Source organism: Dendrobates tinctorius, unplaced genomic scaffold, assembly GCF_039654945.1.
Source record: "Dendrobates tinctorius isolate UK_male_01 unplaced genomic scaffold, ASM3965494v1 ptg000035l, whole genome shotgun sequence".
Classification (NCBI taxonomy): domain Eukaryota; kingdom Metazoa; phylum Chordata; class Amphibia; order Anura; family Dendrobatidae; genus Dendrobates; species Dendrobates tinctorius.
This window is the reverse complement of record NW_027361703.1, coordinates 26,222,643-26,244,416: the sequence shown is the minus strand read 5'-3', so window position 1 is coordinate 26,244,416 and position 21,774 is coordinate 26,222,643. Positions and strand designations below refer to the sequence as shown.

General features: G+C 42.1%; 1 protein-coding gene across 2 annotated transcripts in view; it reads left to right on the top strand.

Annotated features, from left to right (window-relative positions):
* Positions 1-21,774, top strand: part of ASZ1 (ankyrin repeat, SAM and basic leucine zipper domain containing 1) — a 238,510-nt gene that overhangs the window by 174,099 nt on the left and 42,637 nt on the right. For both annotated transcript variants that reach the window (XM_073573352.1, XM_073573353.1), the window contains exons 8-9: positions 8,599-8,671; positions 20,324-20,380. In XM_073573352.1, the coding sequence (XP_073429453.1) occupies positions 8,599-8,671; positions 20,324-20,380 (130 nt within the window). The remainder of the gene's footprint in view (positions 1-8,598; positions 8,672-20,323; positions 20,381-21,774) is intronic.

Sequence of the window (21,774 nt, the reverse complement as noted above, 5' to 3'; positions counted from 1 at the left end):
GCACTTCAAACAGCTCACGGGCCTCCCTTGGCTTGGCTAGGGGATACAGAGGACAAAAACGATACACCTGCCACCAAAGACAGCTTGTCGTTGCCTCTGGGCAGCCTGGCAAACAGTGAATACATGCTGCTGTGCCTGTGCAACAACCGCCGAGTTTCCCGGATTATTACCAGTGCTGATTACTGGGTGGTCACCCTGCTGAATCCCCACTACAAGGACAATGTGCCATCCTTACGTCCATCACTGGAGCAGGAATACAAGCGCAATGCTGACAGCGTCCCCACCTGACAACGGGGATCAGTGGAAGCACAAGTGAGAAGAGGAGGAAGTCTTCAACGCAGCTGGGGCAACGGCACTACCTCTTAATGGAGGGTTAGTCTGTCCAAAATACGAAAAACCAACCTCAGCTTGCTACAACATCCAGCACCGCCGTCTGATAAAGTCCGTATTAGGAGGCAGCGTTATAGCAACATGTTGGAAGAATATGTGCCATACGTATCCAAGAACTGAATGGGTCTGCCCCATTTAACTTCTTGGTCTCCAAATTTAGTACATGGCCTGAGTGTGTCCTTTACACCTTGGAGGTGCTGGCCTGCCCTGCAGCAAGTGTATTTTCGAAACGTGTGTTTAGCACAGCAAGGGGTGTGATCACTGACAGTTGCATCTGCCTGTACACAGCCAACATGAGCAAGCTCGCATTTATTAAAATAAACCAGGTGTGGTTCCCACAGGACTTGTCCATACAGTTATGGCCAAAAGTATTGACACCCCTGCAATTCTGTCAGATAATACTCAGTTTCTTCCTGAAAATGATTGTAAACACAAATTCTTTGGTATTATTATTTTCATTTAATTTGTCTTAAATGAAAAAAACACAAAAAGAATTGTCCTAAAGCCAAATTGGATATAATTCCACACCAAACATAAAAAAGAGGATGGACAAAAGTATTGGCACTGTTCGAAAAATCATGTGATATTTCTCTAATTTGTGTAATTAACAGCACCTGGAACTTACCTGTGGCACCTAACAGGTGTTGGCAATAGCTAAATCACACTTGCAGCCAGTTGACATGGATTAAAGTTGACTCAAACTCTGTCCTGTGTCCTTGTGTGTACCACATTGAGCATGGAGAAAAGAAAGAAGACCAAAGAACTGTCTGAGGACTTGAGAAACCAAATTGTGAGGAAGCATGAGCAATCTCAAGGCTACAAGTCCATCTCCAAAGACCTGAATGTTCCTGTGTCTACCATGCGTAGTGTCATCAAGAAGTTTAAAGCCCATGGCACTGTGGCTAACCTCCCTAGATGTGGACGGAAAAGAAAAATTGACAAGAGATTTCAGGGCAAGATTGTGCGGATGTTGAATAAAGAACCTCGACTAACATCCAAACAAATTCAAGCTGCCCTGCAGTCCGAGGGTACAACAGTGTCAACCCGTACTATCCGTCGGCATCTGAATGAAAAGGGACTGTATGGTAAGAGACCCAGGAAGACCCCACTTCTTACCCCGAGACATAAAAATGCCAGGCTGGAGTTTGCCAAAACTTACCTGAAAAAGCCTAAAACGTTTTGGAAGAATGTTCTCTGGTCAGATGAGACAAAAGTAGAGCTTTTTGGGCAAAGGCATCAACATAGAGTTTACAGGAGAAAAAAAGAGGCATTCAAAGAAAAGAACACGTCCCTATAGTCAAACATGGCGGAGGTTCCCTGATGTTTTGGGGTTGCTTTGCTGCCTCTGGCATTGGACTGCTTGACCGTGTGCATGGCATTATGAAGTCTGAAGACTACCAACAAATTTTGCAGCATAATGTAGGGCCCAGTGTGAGAAAGCTGGGTCTCCCTCAGAGGTCATGGGTCTTCCAGCAGGACAATGACCCAAAACACACTTCAAAAAGCACTAGAAAATGGTTTGAGAGAAAGCACTGGAGACTTCTAAGGTGGCCAGCAATGAGTCCAGACCTGAATCCCATAGAACACCTGTGGAGAGATCTAAAAATGGCAGTTTGGAGAAGGCACCCTTCAAATATCAGGGACCTGGAGCAGTTTGCCAAAGAACAATGGTCTAAAATTCCAGCAGAGCATTGTAAGAAACTGTAAGAAACTCATTGATGGTTACCGGAAGCGGTTGGTCGCAGTTATTTTGGCTAAAGGTTGTGCAACCAAGTATTAGGCTGAGGGTGCCAATACTTTTGTCTGGCCCATATTTGGAGTTTTGTGTGAAATGATCAATGTTTTGCTTTTTGCTTCATTCTCTTTTGTGTTTTTTCATTTAAGACAAATTAAATGAAGATAATAATACCAAAGAATTGGTAATCCCAACCCTAACCACAAACCTAACCCCCTGAGACACCCCTAATCCCAACCATAACCGTAATCCTAACTTTTTCCCGAACCCTAGCTTTAGCCCCAGCCTTAACCCTAACTATAGCCCTAACCCTAATGGGAACATGGAAATAAAATTTTTTTTTTTTTTTATTACTTTTCCCTAACTAAAAGGGGGATAAAGGGGGGTTTGATTTACTATTTATAGCAGGCTTTTATGTTTGGCAGCTGTCACACACTAAAAGACGCTTTTTATTGCAAAAAATAGTTTTTGCATCACCACATTTTGAGAGCAATAATTTTTCCATATTTTGGCCCACAGAGTCATGTGAGGTCTTGTTTTTTGTGGGACAAGTTGACGTTTTTATTGGTACAATTTTCGGGCACATGACATCTTTTGATCGCTTTTTATTTCGAATTTTGGGACGCAGAATGAACAAAAACCAGCATTTCATGAATTTCTTTTGGGGGGTGCGTTTACACCGTTCCGCGTGCGGTAAAATTGATAAAGCCCTTTTATTCTTCGGGTCAGTACGGTTACAGCGATACCTCATTTAGGTCGTTTTATTTTTTGGCGCTTTTATGCAATGAAAACAATTTTATATAAAAAATTATTTTTGCATCGCTTTATTCTGTGAGCTATAACTTTTTTATTTTTTCACTGATGACGCTGTATGGCTGCTCGTTTTTTGCAGGACAAGATGACGTTTTCAGCTGTACTATGCATATTTATATGCGTCTTTTTGATCGCGCGTTATTGCACTTTTTGATCGCTTCTTATTCCGATTTTTGGTAGGCAGAATGAACAAAAACCAGCAATTCATGAATTTCTTTGGGGGGGGGGGCTTTATACCGTTCCGCGTGTGGTAAAATTGATAAAGCCGTGTTATTCTTCGGATCAATACGATGACAGTGATTCCTCGTTCATATATTTTTTTTGTTTTTGCGCTTTTATACAATAAAAACTATTTTATATAAAAGGTAATTATTTTTGCATCACTTTATTCTGAGAGCTATAACTTTTATTTTTCCGGTGATGGAGCTATATAGCGGCTTGCTTTTTGCGGGACAAGATGACGTTTCAGCGGTACCACGTTTATATCCGTCTTTTTGATCGCATGTTATTTGTCGTTTTGTTCGGCGGTATGATAAAGCATTGTTTGTTTGCCTTTTTTAATGGTGTTAACTAAAAGGGTTAACTAGTGGGACAGTTTTATAGGTCGGGCTCTTATGGACCTGGCAATACCAAATATGTGTACTTTTATTCTGTAGATTTTTTTTTAAATTATTTAAATATTTATTTACATTTTTTTTTATTGATGGAATAAATATTGCCGTAAAAAGCCGAAGACTGCCTAGTGCAGTGAATACCGGCGGAAGTTAATGAGCGGCCCCGGAAGCAGATGCAGACGGAAGGACGCATCGCTGGACAGGTAAGTATAATTATAATGTTTATTATTAATTTTCTTCCTTTCTTTACAGCCGGCCCTGGTCCCGAACTGCAACACGAGTGTGACCGAACACTGTGTTTGGTACGATCCCGAACTTTACAGTTGGGTTCGTCCATCCCTATTCATGATCACTGTATAGCGCAGTCCCCACTTCTGTTTGGCTGCTTTCACCTGTGCACAGTGTACTCAGAAAGCTCCCAATCAGTGCTCTGGGCGAGGTTATACAGAGGTCAGCATTCGGAAAGCTAGTAGCTCTTCAGCAGATAAGTGATTTGTGATCAAAACTACAGCAAGCAACCCAGTAAGTGATACACTGCTTGAATCACATTCTCTGCCCTTACATTATTCTGTTTTTAGATGGGATGGCAAAAATCTGGTGACAGACTCCTTTCAATACGTTTTGACATGCCTTATGCCAATAAGTGCATTAAGGAGTGCTACTACTAATAATACACACGTGGTCAAAATTGTTGGTACCTCTCGTTTAATGACAGAAAAACCCACAAATCTATGAAAATGAACAAATGAAAGTCAGAGGTTGATTTTCAACCATGCTTCCACAGAATTTAAAAAAAAATAAAACTCATGAAATAGGCCTAGACAGAAATGATGGTACCCCTGAAAATAATGTGACAAAAGGGACATGTTCAATCAAGGTGTGTCACTAATTAGCCTCACAGGTGTCTACAATATTTTAAACAGTGAGTGAGCCAGTATAGTGGCCTACAGATACTCACTTTGGTGACATGGTGTGTATCACACTCAACATGGACCAGAGGAAGCGAAGGAAAGAGTTGTCTCAGCAGATTAGAAAGAAAATTATAGACAAACATGTTAAAGGTAAAAGTTATGACCACAGTTGCACTTATTATTCAAAAATTTAAGCTCCATGGGACTATAGCCAACCTCCCTGGACCTCCCGGGACGAGGAAAATTGATGACAAATTAAAGAGACGGATAATACGAATGGTAACAAAAGAGCCCAGAAAAATTTCTAAACAGATTAAAGGTGAACTTCAAGCTCAAGGAATATAAGATCCCACATCCGTCGTTGTATGAGCCAAAGTAGACTTCATGGGAGGCAACCAAGGAGAACAGCATAGTTGAAAAAAATCATAAAAAAGCCAGACTGGAATTTGCCAAAATACATGTTGACAAGCCACAAAACTTCTGGGAGAATGTCCTATGGACAGATGAGACAAAAATGGAACTTTTTGGCAAGGCACATCACCTCTATGCTCACAGACAGAAAAATGAAGTATAGCAAGAAAACAACACTGTCCCTACTGTGAAACATGGAGGAGGCTCTGTTATGTTCTGGGGCTGCTTTGCTGCATCTTGCACAGGGTGTCTACAATGAAATCTCAAGACTATCAAGGGATTCTAGAGAGAAATGTGCTGCCCAGTGTCAGAAAGCTTGGTCTCTTTCGCAGGTCATGGGTCTTGCAACAGAATAATGACCCAAAAACACACAGCTAAAAATACCCAAGAATGGCTAAGAGGAAAACAATGGACTATTCTGAAGTGGCCTTCAATCAGCCATGACCTAAATCTATTGAGCATCTTTGGAAAAGGAAACCTTCAAACACGCGACAACTGGAGTAGTTTACTCTTGAGGAGTAGGCCAAAATACCTGTCGAGGGGTGCAGAAGTCTCATTGACAATTACAGGAATCGTTTGTTTGCAGTAATTGCCTCAAAAGGTTGTGCAACAAAATATCAAGTTAAGGGTACCATCATTTCTGTCCAGGTCTATTTCAGGAGTTTTATATTTTTTTTAAATTCTGTGGTAGCATGGTTGAAAAGCAATGTCTGACTTTCATTTGTTCATTTTCATAGTTTTGATTTATTATTACTTTTGTGAGATTCAAGTTACCGTATACACTCACTGGCCACTTTATTAGGTACACCATGCTAGTAACGGGTTGGACCCCCTTTTGCCTTCAGAACTGCCTCAATTCTTCGTGGCAGAGATTCAACAAGGTGCTGGAAGCATTCCTCAGAGATTTTGGACCATATTGACATGATGGCATCACACAGTTGGCGCAGATTTGTCGGCTGCACATCCCTGATGCGAATCTCCCGTTCCACCACATCCCAAAGATGCTCTATTGGATTGAGATCTGGTGACTGAGGAGGCCATTTGAGTACAGTGAACTCATTGTCATGTTCAAGAAACCAATCTGAGATGATTCGAGCTTTATGACATGGCGCATTATCCTGCTGAAAGTAGCCATCAGATGCCTGTTCTTAGCTGAGAGGAGTGGTACCCAGTGTGGTCTTCTGCTGCTGTAGCCCATCTGCCTCAAAGTTCGACGCACTGTGCGTTCAGAGATGCTCTTCTGCCTACCTTGGTTGTAACGGGTGGCAATTTGAGTCACTGTTGCCTTTCTATCAGCTCGAACCAGTATGCCCATTCTCCTCTGACCTCTGGCATCAACAAGGCATTTCCGGCCACAGAACTGCCTCTCACTGGATTTTTTTTCTTTTTCGGCCCATTCTCTGTAAACCCTAGAGATGGTTGTGCGTGAAAATCCCAGTAGATCAGCAGTTTCTAAAATACTCAGACCAGCCCTTCTGGCACCAACAATCTTGCCACGTTCAAAGGCACTCAAATCACCTTTCTTCCCCATACTGATGCTCGGTTTGAACTGCAGGAGATTGTCTTGACCATGTCTACATGCCTAAATGCACTGAGTTGCCGCCATGTGATTGGCTGATTAGAAATTAAGTCTTAACACACAGTTGGACAGGTGTACCTAATAAAGTGGCCAGTGAGTGTATATGCGTGTATAAGCTGACCCGTGTATAAGCCGACCCCCCTAATTTTGTTACAAAAAACTGGGAAAACTTATTGACTCGCGTATAAGCCTAGGGTGGAAAATGCCGAACCTACTGCCCTTATAATGCTGCACAGTGAGCGGCCCCTTAAAATGATGCGCAGTTATTAGTGGCCCGTTATAATGCTGCACAGTGAGCGGCCCCTTACAATGATGCACAGTTATTAGTGGCCCCTTATAATGCTGCACAGTGAGCGGCCCCTTACAATGATGCACAGTTATTAGTGGCCCCTTATACTGCTGCACAGTGAGCGGCCCCTTACAATGATGCACAGTTATTAGTGGCCCCTTATAATGCTGCACAGTGAGCAGCGCCTTACAATGATGCAGTTATTAGTGGCCCCTTATAATGCTGCACAGTGAGCGGCCCCTTACAATGATGCACAGTTATTAGTGGCCCCTTATAATGCTGCACAGTGAGCGGCCCCTACAATGATGCATAGTTATTAGTGGCCCGTTATAATGCTGCACAGTTATTAGTGGTCCCTTATAATGCAGCACAGTGAGCGGCCCCTTACAATGATGCACAGTTATTAGTGGCCCCTTATAATGCAGCACAGTGAGCGGCCCCTTACAATGATGCACAGTTATTAGTGGCCCCTTATAATGCTGCACAGTGAGCGGCCCCTTACAATGATGCATAATTAGTGGCCCCTTATACTGCTGCACAGTGAGCGGCCCCTTACAATGATGCACAGTTATTAGTGGCCCCTTATAATGCTGCACAGTGAGCTGCGCCTTACAATGATGCAGTTATTAGTGGTCCCTTATAATGCAGCACAGTGAGCGGCCCCTTACAATGATGCACAGTTATTAGTGGCCCCTTATAATGCTGCACAGTGAGCGGCCCCTTACAATGATGCAGAGTTATTAGTGGCCCCTTATAATGCTGCACAGTGAGCGGCGCCTTACAATGATGCAGTTATTAGTGGCCCCTTATAATGCTGCACAGTGAGCGGCCCCTTACAATGATGCACAGTTATTAGTGGCCCCTTATAATGCTGCACAGTGAGCGGCCCCTACAATGATGCATAGTTATTAGTGGCCCGTTATAATGCTGCACAGTGAGCGGCCCCTTACAATGATGCACAGTTATTAGTGGCCCCTTACAATGATGCACAGTTATTAGTGGCCCCTTATAATGCAGCACAGTGAGCGGCCCCTTACAATGATGCACAGTTATTAGTGGCCCCTTATAATGCTGCACAGTGAGCGGCCCCTTACAATGATGCACAGTTATTAGTGGCCCCTTATAATGCTGCTGCTGCCGCTGCCTCAATTAAAAAAAAAAAAAACAGCCTATATACTCACCTCGTCCCTGCTGCTGCAGCTGCTGCTCCTCAGCGTTGCCGGCTCTGCACAGTGACTGTTCAGGCAGAGGGCGCCTGCTAACTACGTCATGGCGCCCTCTGACCTGAACGTCACTGCCAGAGGAAGCAAGACAGCAGAGCGACCCGCAGCGGTGGAACGGGGGACAGGTGAATATGGCTCCCTCCGCTATACTCACTTCTCCTAGCATGTCTCTTGTAGCACCCGTGCTTATTCCATCTTCTCAGCGCTGTTCTTCCTGCTTTCAGCGGTCAAGGGTGGCGCTCCTTACATATGCGCATATGTAATGAGCTGTGCATTACATATGCGCATATGTAATGAGCGGCACCACGTGACCGCTGAAAGCAGGAAGAACAACGCCGAGAAGATGGAATAAGCACGGGGGGCTGCAAGAGACATGCTAGGAGAGGTGAGTATGATCTCCTACACCCCCGCCCGGCCAACCCCCGGTATATGACTCGCGTATAAGCCGAGAGGGGGACTTTCAGCCCCAAAAAATGGGCTGAATATCTCGGCTTATATGCAAGTATATACGGTATTTCTGTGACAATTGTTGGTTTTTCTGTCAGCAAACGAGGGTTACCAAAAATTTTGACCACGTGTGTACTTCATTATTAGGAGTGGAATTAATTGTTATTTTTTTGTTTATCGTTTCAGTTACTCACCCTCCAGTGATTTAGATGTATTTTTGCATGGCTTGGGCTTGGAACACCTTGCGGAATTGTTGAAGGTAAACTTTAGTTTGTGTTTAAAATAAAAATATACCTGTACGGTCATTTTAACAAACTTTGCGTAAAACAAAATTACAAACAAATATAAGAAACTTTGTAAAACATCACAGTTAGGCTATGGGCACACACAGTGCGTTTTTGTGTCTTTTTTACTCTCGGAAATGGGCCAAAAACGCTATGGAATCCTTATGCAAGCTTATTCAATGACAATCCTGAAGTGTTGTGCACATGATCAATAAATTTCCGTGCATGTTTGCAGTAATTTTTTTTTTCTACAGCATGTCAATTCTTTTTGCTTTTCTGCAGCGTTTCTGCACCCATTGACTTCAATTGAGTCAGTCATCTGCAGCAAAAACGCAGGTATAAAAATGTTTGCGGATTTGCTGAGTTTTTGTTTTGCGTTTTACCGGCTTCCTATGATGTTTCCCATGCTGTCATCTGTGTGACAGCGTGGGAAATACCGGCGTGGTAGTTCTTATCGGCGGTAATGCTACCTGCCGGTAAGACCGTCGGTCAGAGCGCTGCGGGATCATGCTGGCAGATGTCAGCGTGACCCCGCAACTCTGACTGTCACCTGCAGTAACACAACCGCAGACTGTCAGCGCTGCGGGATCATGCAGTCATATATCAGAGTGACCCCAGAGCTGTGACACTGACCCGCAGGCATGGCTCGATGAGACTACTGCTCCCATCGGGCTACATCTGCCGGCGCCTGTGCTCATAGTTTAAAAAAAAAAAAAAAAGGGAAAATTACATACATATTCAAATAAAAATTAACGAACATTATACTCGCCTTAATGGCCAATCCCTGATACCCTCGTCGCCTAGAAATAATGTAAAATAATAAACCACATTATACTCACCTGTACGCCGTAGTCCACGTAATCCAAGTGTCCCACAGCGATCTCAAGTGTAGAACTGTCACATCGGGAGATGTGGCTGATCTACCCGGCCGCGGGTGATACACTGACAAGAGGTAATCGCTCCTGCAGTGTATCACTAAGCTGCCATGAGAGTTCACCGGAGATCATCAGCTCCGGTGCTCTCACGGCACCACTGCCTGAGAACTTTCCTACACAGCAGTGGGTGCCGTAAGAGAGATCACCAGAGCTGATGAACTCCAGTCAACTCTCATAGCAGCTCATTGATACACTGCGGGAGCGAGTGCTTCCTGTTAGTGTATCGCCGGCTGTTTTTGAGCGCAGTCACATCACTGATGTGACTTCACTGAAAGTGATCAAGATCGTCATGGGACATTATGGATTATCTTCTTGGCTGACAGGGGAGGAATATTGTTGTTTGTTTTATTTTTGTTGCAGGAGACGTTGGCTTTGGTGGATTAAGCTTTCAGTGAGTTTGATTTATTTAAGATTATTAAAGGAGTCTGTGTCATTTCAAATAAAGGACTTTATTCTGGCTGTCTGTGTTTTTATACACTATCACTATGGGGGTTACTAATGGGTAGGTGTCTTACAGACGCCTCTCCATTACTAACCTGTGGTCGTGATGTCACCGGACAATACAAAGGTGACATGAACTCCACAAATTTGAATCCCCCTTGCCATCGCTACAGGGCAGGTAAGAAGTGCGTGGCTCAGCGCCAGATTTGGCGCATCTTATAGATGCGACTTTTCTGGAGCGGCTGAGAGCTGATGTTCTTGGTCTGGGAGGGGCCAATATCCATGGCCCCTTCCTGGGCTATTAATATCGGCCCGCAGCTGTCTACCTAGCCTTTGCTGGTTAGATTTTATAGCGGGACCCTATGTCAATTTTTTTTTTGGTGTCCCCCTGTAAACTAGCCAGTAAAAACTAAGCAAACAGCTGTGAGCTGATAATAATACCTGGGAACCTTTATGGCTATTGGCTCCTTCCCAGAATATTAACATCAGCCCTCAGCTTTCAGCTTTCCCTCTGTTGGTTATTAAAATTATCCTGGAGCCCACGCAATTTTTTTTTTTCATTTTTTTTTTCTTTAACAGTTGCTATCTGGTTACAGCCTATGTACGTTCGCTCTGTTAACGCTCCTACATAGGCTGGTGACAATGTGTGTGTGTTTTGCTTGTTTATGTTTATTTATCGGCATAGTAATGAGGGTGTCGGGCTGATGCCTTGTCATTATTAAGCCTAGAGCTAGGTGTCAATGACAGCTGCTAACACCAAGCCCTACTACTGCATCAGCATGAAAAAGGTGATGTTGAACCAAGAAATCATATCACAAAACTTGTTAAAAAAATATCTTTAGCTCAAAAAAGCATTCATTGCTGTACAAAAACACATGCAAAAACTCATGCAAAAACATGGCAAAACGCACCAAAAACCCTTTGGTTTTTTCTGCAGTGGTTTTCCTGCCAATAGATGCAGAAGCCTTGCAGAATTTTCTGCATGCAAATACTCAACGTGCACACACAGCCTAATATTCTCCTGTCTCCACTTATGTGCCATTTCTCTACCCCGTGCCTCATGAAATCCTTATTCATAGGTAAAAGCTGTAAATGTTTCAGCACAGCCCAAAGCTGTATTCACTGCTACACTGCTCAGTTCTGCTGTATAATGTCATCAAATGTCCTCCATGCTGTGGCTGCTTCTGAACATGTGCTACATAAAGACATGAGGGATTCATGCTTTCCCGTCTCAATGTACTGTCTATGGAAATTTCATATCACCTGAATGAAGCAATACGTGAAGCGTTCGTAGGGCTGTGGATAACGGTCTGATCTCCATCACCTCCGTTTGGTAATGTTTGAGGTTTTTTTGTTAATGTGTCCATAGTAGGCACTTATTACTTATATTATTTTAGTATCACTTTGGTCCATATAACCTGTGGCTGCTATGGACAAGATCTATTTAGCTGATATAAAACCTACAGGAGAGAAAATGAGCAAAAAACCCTGCTGTAACTAAATAAGTAAAAAGCAAATGTGCATTTAAATAAGAGTTCTTAGTAATACTGTTTTTGATCAAAAATAGCATAAAAACCATGCCACCGTCAACAAGGTGACTCTGATCGGGATGGTCCTACACTGTCTAATATTAAAAAGCTTACCATGGGTAAGAGTTGACCTCAGTGTGTGAATAAGGGCATACAAAAGGACTTGATCCCAACCAGTGAACACCAGTCTGGAGAAGCCTTTAAATACAATTTCCAGCTCAGGAGACGGAGGCCACGCCCAGCTTGCACTGAATGCAAAATTACAAAGAAAAAACACAAAAATTGAGCTTGGTTTGAGTTGGTATACATGCAGCACATAAACGCATATTCACATTGGCCTTAAAACATACAAAACCTACAAGAGACAAAATGAGTAAAAACCCTGCTGTAATTAAATAAATAAAAAGCAAAAGTGCCTTTAAATAGCAGAGTTATTAGTAATACTGTTTTGATCAAAAATATCATAAAAACCATGCCACCGTTGACAAGGTGACTCTGATCGGGACGGTCCTACACTGTCTATTATTAAAAACCTTATCATGCGGGGGGCGTGGCGATGCAGAGGAGCTGAGAGGACATGCTTAGGCAGAGCTCCTGACTCAAATCCTGCCTTTATATCACCCGAAAGACCCACCTTGATAATACTGTGGACCCCCTTGGCTCCGGGGAACCTCTGGCTTCCGAGGAGGTGCGGAGTGAGGCTCCGGTCAGGGTAGATCCCGGAAGACCCGGACGGAAAGCAGAGCCTGCAAGGAGGTGGCAGCCATTTTCTACTGTGTGCTCTGTAACTGAGACGTAGCCTGGAAAACTTCACCTCAGGTGCGGCGAGTTGGAAGGAGCGCAGAACTCATAAAGGTACACAGGAGGGTACGCTCGTTGTGAGCTCTGAGAAATGACCCCCGTGCTCCCTCATTGAAGTTATACGCTGCCATCTGGCACCCGCCATCTTGATTACAATCACCGCTCTCATCACCTCTCGGATACTTGGGACTGGGTCTGCGGTATCCACGGCATTTTGCTGACAGCACACTTCATCGGATCGCATGCTGAGGTCTGTTGTAGGACCTTTATAATACGATCTCACTGACCTGAAGCTAAGGTCGCATTGGGTATTATACCCTGCTGATAAAACGACATAAACAGACTGTGCTGGTATCTCTGTACTTTCATTTTCAGTTCTCCAATTTCCTGAGGCTGGAAGGGTGGATAACCTAGTGACTTGCTGACAGAGCAGCATATTATCATATTATAGCTGGAAAAGAGTTACACAACTGACCAGATAAGTTTGGTTGTTCTGTCGCACTATAGTAAATTCAGGTAAATTAAGCTCCTGCACTACAAGAGAGCTGCTATAAATTAGCAACTTGCTATACCACATAAATCTTAACCATGAGCCCACCGAAGAGTTCAGGGGCGATTGAAAAGTTAAAAGAATTTGCAGGGCCCATCCCCTCTGATAATTCAAGATCCTGCAGAAATACTCCATCAAATGTTAAAGCTGCGGACCAGTGTAAAAATAGCAATTCTCACAGCGGAGAGGGAGGGCATCAATAAGTCTTGACTCTATGCAAGTGTCTGAACAATTAATGCAAACAATATCTCTAATTAGAGCATCACTGACTGGGATAATAGAGGAGGTACATTCGTAAGTGGGGCATCTTCGGCAGGATATGCAAGCCATGAGAGGGCGCATTACGGAAGTTGAAACGAGAGTCTCCAGCCTGGAAGATAGCCTTACGCCCTTGGAAACTAAACTGACAAAAGTAGCTGGCTCCATGAATGCCTGGAGGCAGAAGGCGGACGACCTGGAAAACAGGTCATGCAGGAATAATATCCGAATCATTGGATTACCAGAGCGCTCTGAAGGTCAACGGCCAGAGCAAGTTTTGGAAAATTGGCTTAAAGACACTCTGGGAGAGGAGTTCTCTTCAACCTTTTCTGTAGAAAGGGGCCCATAGGGTCCTAACAAAGTCTCTCCCCCAGGCAGTCCGCCACGTCCTTTTTTGGCACGTCTCCTAAACTGCAGGGACAGAGACGCTATCTGCATGGCAAGGCAAAAAAGCTCCATTAAATTCAATAATTCCACAATATCAATTTTTACAGATTTTTCCATGGGGCTACAGAAGCAGCAAGCTCAATTTATGGAGATCTCCTTGTTTGAGATGAAAGTTTAGAGGGACGGCCAGGTCTTGGTAGATTTGCAGTGGTATGATACTCCTTCCATTTCAATATGATCGCTTGCACAGTGCTCCTTGGGATGTTTAGAGTTTTGGAAATCATTTTGTATCCAAATCCGGCTTTAAACTTCTCCACAACAGTATCACGGACCTGCCTGTTGTGTTCCTTGGTCTTCATGATGTTCTCTGTGCTTCAAACAGAACCCTGAGACTATCACAGAGCAGGTGCATTTATACGGAGACTTGATTACACACAGGTGGATTATATTTATCATCATTAGTCATTTAGGACAACATTCGATCGTTCAGAGATCCACAATGAACTTCTGGAGTAAGTTTGCTGCACTGAAAGTAAAGGGGCCGAATAATATTGCACGCCCCACTTTTCAGTTTTTGAATTTCCACAAAAATTTAAAATAACCAATAAATTTCATTCAACTTCACAATTGTGTCCCACTTGTTGATTCTTCACCAAAAATTTACGTTTGGTATCTTTGTTTGAAGCATGATATATGGGAAAAGGTTGAAAAGTACCAGGGGGCCGAATAATATCGCAAGGCACTGTAGCTAATCAAACAAATGGAAATGAGTGGCTAAACTCCCATAGATTTTATATATATATATATATATATATATATATATATATATATATATATATATATATATATATATATATATATATACAGTTGTGGCCAAAAGTATTGACACCCCTACAATTTTGTCAGATAATACTCAGTTTCTTCCTGAAAATGATTGCAAACACAAATTCTTTGGTATTATTATCTTCATTTAATTTGTCTTAAATGAAAAAACACAAAAGAGAATGAAGCAAAAAGCAAAACATTGATCATTTCGCACAAAACTCCAAAAATGGGCCAGACAAAAGTATTGGCACCCTCAGCCTAATACTTGGTTGCACAACCTTTAGCCATAATAACTGCGACCAACCGCTTCCGGTAACCATCAATGAGTTTCTTACAATGCTCTGCTGGAATTTTAGACCATTCTTCTTTGGCAAACTGCTCCAGGTCCCTGATATTTGAAGGGTGCCTTCTCCAAACTGCCATTTTTAGATCTCTCCACAGGTGTTCTATGGGATTCAGGTCTGGACTCATTGCTGGCCACCTCAGAAGTCTCCAGTGCGTTCTCTCAAACCATTTTCTAGTGCTTTTTGAAGTGTGTTTTGGGTCATTGTCCTGCTGGAAGACCCATTACCTCTGAGGGAGACCCAGATTTCTCACACTGGGCCCTACATTATGCTGCAAAATTTGTTGGTAGTCTTCAGACTTCATAATGCCATGCACACGGTCAAGCAGTCCAGTGCCAGAGGCAGCAAAGCAACCCCAAAACATCAGGGAACCTCCGCCATGTTTGACTGTAGGGACCGTGTTCTTTTCTTTGAATGCCTCTTTTTTTTCTCCTGAAAACTCTATGTTGATGCCTTTGCCCAAAAATCTCTACTTTTGTCTCATCTGACCAGAGAACATTCTTCCAAAACATTTTAGGCTTTTTCAGGTAAGTTTTGGCAAACTCCAGCCTGGCTTTTTTATGTCTCGGGGTAAGAAGTGGGGTCTTCCTGGGTCTCCTACCATACAGTCCCTTTTCACTCAGATGCCGACGGATAGTACGGGTTGACACTGTTGTACCCTCGGACTGCAGGGCAGCTTGAACTTGTTTGGATGTTAGTCGAGGTTCTTTATCCAACATCCGCACAATCTTGCTTTGAAATCTCTTGTCAATTTTTCTTTTCCGTCCACATCTAGGCAGGTTAGCCACAGTGCCATGGGCTTTAAACTTCTTGGTGACACTGCGCACTGTAGGCACAGGAACATTCAGGTCTTTGGAGATGGACTTGTAGCCTTGAGATTGCTCATGCTTCCTCTCAATTTGGTTTCTCAAGTCCTCAGACAGTTCTTTGGTCTTCTTTCTTTTCTCCATTCTCAGTGTGGTACACACAAGGACGCAGAACAGAGGTTGAGTCAACTTTAATCCATGTCAAGTGGCTGCAAGTGTGATTTAGTTATTGCCAACACCTGTTAGGTGCCACAGGTAAGTTACAGGTGCTGTTAATTACACAAATTAGAGAAGCATCACATGATTTTTCGAACAGTGCCAATACTTTTGTCCACCCTCTTTTTTATGTTTGGTGTGGAATTATATCCAATTTGGCTTTAGGACAATTCTTTTTGTGTTTTTTCATTTAAGACAAATTAAATGAAGATAATAACAAAGAATTTGTGTTTCCAATCATTTTAAGGAAGAAACTGAGTATTATCTGACAGAATTGCAGGGGTGTCAATACTTTTGGCCACAACTGTATGTGTGTGTGTGTGTGTATATATATATATATATATATATATATATATATATATATATATATATACTCAATACATGGATACCAAATCTAAACGTAAATTATTTTTTACTCGTCAGTCATATTTTGAACTAGGAAATCAGTCCAGCAAGTTACTGGCATTTATAGTGCGCCAACACATCTAATACCATACTTCAAATTCAAAAACTAGATAATTCAATAGTAAACTCAACGGGTGATATACTCCAGAGTTTCCTTGACTATTATAAATCGTTATATAGTTCCAGAGGGGCTTTTAGCTCTTCGGACTGCCTTGAGTATTTATTAGCCGTAAAGTTTCCCACACTGAGTCCCTCTCAACAAGCCTTTCTGGATGCAGACTTCACGATAGAGGAAATAAATGAAGCCATAGCGGATATGGCCTCTGGGAAGGTGCCTGGGCCGGATGGATTTCCCATAGAAATGTACAGGAAATATTGGGATGTTTTGGCACCACTCCTTCTGAGGGTGTTTCAGAGGACCTGGGAGGAAGATTCTTTACCGGACCCCTTTTATGATTGCAAATATAATAGTGCTTAGGAAGGATCCTCTTGAATGTGGATCATATCGCCCCATATCGTTGGTAAATGTGGACTATAAGATCTTCACTAAATTCCTGGCCACTAGATTAAATTCGGTGATACTAGAAATAACACATCCAGACCAGACCGGTTTCATGCCCGGGAAAAATACATCTATTAATATTAGGGGAGTTCAGTCAGTGGTCCAGTACAGTTCCCTAGTGCCAGATAATGAATGGGCCTTGGCTTCGCTGGATGCGGCTAAGGCCTTCGATTCTCTTGAGTGGTCATTTTTATCTGCATGTTTACAAAAATATGAATTTGGTTCCAAATTTAGGAATTGGATATGCGCGATGTACATGAAACCAAAAGCCCGAATAAAAATAAATAACTCTGTATCCGAATCGTTCTCTTTGGCAATCAGAGCATTGGCGATCCATATAAGATCCACTCCAGTCATTAAAGGTATAGAAATAGCGGGCCGTTTAGATACCATTGGCTTATATGCTGATGATATGGTGATATTTATGGATAAAGCAGAAGAAACACTACCCCATGTGATTGCTACTAAAGACAAATTTAATAATTATTCGGGATTATACATAAATTGGGATAAATCCACCTTGATGCCTCTCTCCCTTGGTCCAATGGATCACCTTGAAACGTTATTCCCATTGCCTGTTGTAACTAACTTTAAGTATCTGGGCATAAATATTTCAAAATATAGTAGACTTGACATAAAAATGAATATTCTCCCGTTGTTAGATCTTGTTAAACTTAAATTTGCTATCTGGAGTAAACTGCCATTATCTGTCTCCGGACGTATTAACCTGATTAAAATGATCCTACTCCCCAAACTCAGTTACTCCCTCCACCATAGTGCAGTACTGATCCCTAAATCTTTTTTTCTCAGGCCTAAATTCATTAATCTCATCCTTTATATGGGGGAAGACTAGACCTAAACTCAAATTGTCTACCTTACATAGCTCTAAACAGTTGGGCGGAGCGGCATTGCCGGATTTCTTTTTATATTGGCTGGGCAAGTCAGAGCCCTGAGTAGATGGATGCCTAATAATTGTTTGCCTAACTCGGAGAGCCATCTGGCTCTGCTGCAGGGACTGATTGCTTGTTGGGGTTTTTAGAAGTAGACAAACCTAACCTCTCTGGATTATTACCCTTACTCCAGTTGGCAAAGTCAGTCTGGAGTCAACTTAAACGAGTGGTTCGCTTTGTTTACGTTATAGCTGAACTGCCATTATGGAATAATTCCTATTTCCCAATGCTATTAAACCACCCGTCCACTCAATTCTGAATCTCATATAATGTTTCCTCGATTAATGATTTATATGATCACAATGTCCTAATGTCCTTTGAGCAAATGCAAATTAAACACGGTGTCCCGAGGTCCCGATTTTTTTCGATACCTACAGCTTAGATCAGCAATTCAATCACACGTAACAGAAATATGACCCAAACAATATCGTCCTTCCTTTGATAGGGATTCTCAAATCACAAGGCCCCCAGGGTCATATTTCTACCTTATATACTTATATGTTGTCCGCAGTCTCTGACTCTACTTTATCGTCAGTAAGGGAGAGGTGGAGGTCTCTAGTTCCAGATATCCAAAATGAAGATTGGTAGAAGATCCTTGGTTCTCCAACCAGGGAGTCTCCTTCAGTCAATAATAAAATGACTCAAATGTATATAATACACCAGTCATATCTGACCCCACTACGGCTTAAGATGTCATACAATGGATGCAGCTTTTATACATATGGTGTGGGGATGCTCAACTATTCTATCTTTTTGGAGCGAGGTGACCTCGTTGTTAACCTCCCTCATAGGTACTCCTGTTCCTCTCACTTCATTGGTATGTCTATTTGGTGTGCTGGAGGAAGAGATATGGGGACACCATGTCAGAACTTTCCTGCGGGAGACACTTTTTTTTAGATAGGAAAATATTGGCCTTACGCTGGATGGGTAATCAACATCCTTCTCTTAGAGCTTGGATTGAACTAGTAAATTCAATTATACCTTACAAGCGGACACTGTACCACAATAGGGGTTGCTTGGGGAAGTTTAATAAAATTTGGGATGTATGGAATACATCTCACCTTACTATATCAACGCGTAGATAATGGTCTATTAGCATAATAGCTGTAGTGAAGAATATATTGACTTGTACTTTATAGGCTTATAATGTCATCAGTGCTTTGGAGGTTGTTTTGGCAGTAGGGTAGGAGTAATAGTTTTTTGTATTATGTTAGATATGGTATGTTGGTTGTAATGTATTATTCTGGGTTATGCATAGCCAAACATTTGTTTAGATGAACAACGGATTCTTGTAACTACTCCTAGATTATCCATAGGCCTCGCAAGAGAGTGAGGACCTGTGAAATAGAGATCTGTACAAATAACTCAATATTCAAACTTGCTGGTTTTCTCCCTTTACAGATACATTGCATTGGTTATTTACAAAATGTGTACATCTTGCATTGGTTATTTACAAAATGTGTACATCTGTTGTTTAATAAACGAATTTAAAAAAAACAACTTTACCATGTGTCAGAGTTGACCTCCGTGTGTGAATAAGGGCAGACAAAAGGACTAGGTCCAACCAATGGACACCAGTCAGGGGAAGCCTTTAAATACAATTTCCATCTCAGGAGAGGGAGGCCTCACCCCAGCTTGCACAGAATGCAAAAATACAAAGAAAAAACACAAAAGCTATGTCGATGGTGGGATGGCTTTTATGCTATTTTTCATCAAAAACAGTATTACTAAGAACTGTGTTATTTAAATGAACTTTTGCTTTTTACTTAGTTACATCAGGGTTTTGCTCATTTTGTCTCTTGTAGGTTTTGTATGTTTTATGACCAATGTGAACATGCGTTTGTGCTGCATGTATACCAACGCAAACCAAGCTCAATGTTTGTGTTTTTTCTGTTTAGCTGATATGTTAGATTGGGTTACGTGCCTTCTTTTTAGCCTAAACCTTGTGCAGTTTTTTTTAATCACTGTTTTTTGTATATTCCAATAAATATTTTTACATCAATGATATTGATTCTGTGTTTTACAATTTTTTCGTATGGTGCATTGGAGATGTTGGTTTTCCTTAGGTGTCACAGCAGACATTACTAATAAGGGAGTTTTGCTACAGAATTGAGTTATTTTATGTAATGTTACAATGAAATCCCCCAAAAATATATGAAAAAAATATTCTCAATGTGTAACAGGAGCTCAACAATATCCTCTCTCCTCACTGTCCAGTGTACACCTCTGAGGGCTAATACTAAGTTTTTCAAGTTCTCCCCAATCTATTAGATGTGGAAAAACTCTGACCGCTGGGACCTACCCCAGTCCTGAGTCCTGGGCCTCTGGAGAGCACTATGTGAATAAATTTCGTTCAGCTTCACAATTGTGTTCCACTTGTTTTTGATTCTTCACCAAAAAATTACATTTGGTATCTTTATGTTTGAAGCATGATATGTTAGAGAAGGTTGAAAAGTTCCAGGGGGCCAGATACTTTCGCAGGGCACTGTACATGCATATATTTTTGGGGGGTGAAATCTTGCTTACATACAGTATTCCCTTTCATTTAAATATTGTTTTGCGTGATGATCTCTTTTTACAATGGTAATGCAAAATTTTCTTTACATTGTTTTTCCTAGGAAAATGATTTGACTTTGAGACAACTTTTATATTTGGAAGAAAGTGAGCTTAAAAAGGTAAGGAAGGTACACCTGAAAGGATTGTGTATCGTACTCTTTAGAACTTAAAGAAAACAAGGCTTATATAAGGGTCTGGCCACCAAAGTGTGACAAATTCACCATAAAGCGTGCCAGAAAACTAGCATGGTGTATATCCGAATTAGTAGTTGGAATAATTTAATTTTCTGATTCTTAGACTGACCAAAGAGACCACATTTAACCCCTTTCTGTCATGTGACGTACTATCCCGTCCATGTACCCTGGGACTTAATTCTCAGGGACGGGATAGTACGTCACAGCGGTGAGCGCCGCTGATCGCGGGCGGGTGTCAGCTGATTATCACAGCTGACACCTGGCACAATGTGTCAGGGGCGGTCACGGACCGCCCCTGACACGTTAACCCCTTGCACACCGCGATCAAACACGATCGCGGTGTACCCGGGGGTTAAAGGGAAGCATCGGCAGGGAAGGGGCTCCCTCTGTGGTTCCCTGAGCCCCCCCCACAGCAGCGCAATGTGCAGCGCTGCTGCGGGGGGCTCCATCCCTGCAGGTCCCCGAATCCAAGATGGCGACGGGGACCTTCGGGGGCCTGCAGGGAACTGGCTTCCTCATGCCTGCAAAGCGCAGGCAAGGAGGAAGCCTTCTGCAGTGCCTGTGACAGATCGCTGACCTGTCACAGTGATCTGTGAAGTGTCAGATCAGCAATCTGTCACAGGACAGTGTTGTCCCACATGGGACAATGTAATAAAATAAAAATAAAAAAAAAGTTGTAAAAATAATTTTAAAAAATCGATAAATTAAAAAAAAAAAAATATTCCCTAATAAATTCATTTTATGGAAATAGAAAAAAATAAAAGTTCACATATTTGGTATCGCCGCGTCCGTCATATAAAACTGTCCCATTAGTTAACCCCTTTAGCGAACCCCTTAAAAAATAAAAAACGATTTATCATACCGCCGAACAAAAAGTGCAATAACGCGCGATCAAAAAGACGCATATAAATATGCATGGTACAGCTGAAAACGTCATCTTGTCCTGCAAAAAATGAGCCGCCATACAGCATCATCAGTGAAAAATTAAAAAAGTTATAGCTCGCAGAATAAAGCGATGCAAAAATAATTTTTTAGATAAAATTGTTTTCATTGCATAAAAGCGCCAAAAAATAAAAAAACGACCTAAATGAGGTATCGCTGTAACCGTACTGACCCGAAGAATAAAAGGGCTTTATCAATTTTACCGCACGCGGAACGGTGTAAACGCACCCCCCAAAAGAAATTCATGAAATGCTGGTTTTTGTTCATTCTGCGTCCCAAAAATCGGAATAAAAAGCAATCAAAATATGTCACGTGCCCGAACATGATACCAATAAAAGCGTCAACTCGTCCCGCAAAAAATAAGACCTCACATGACT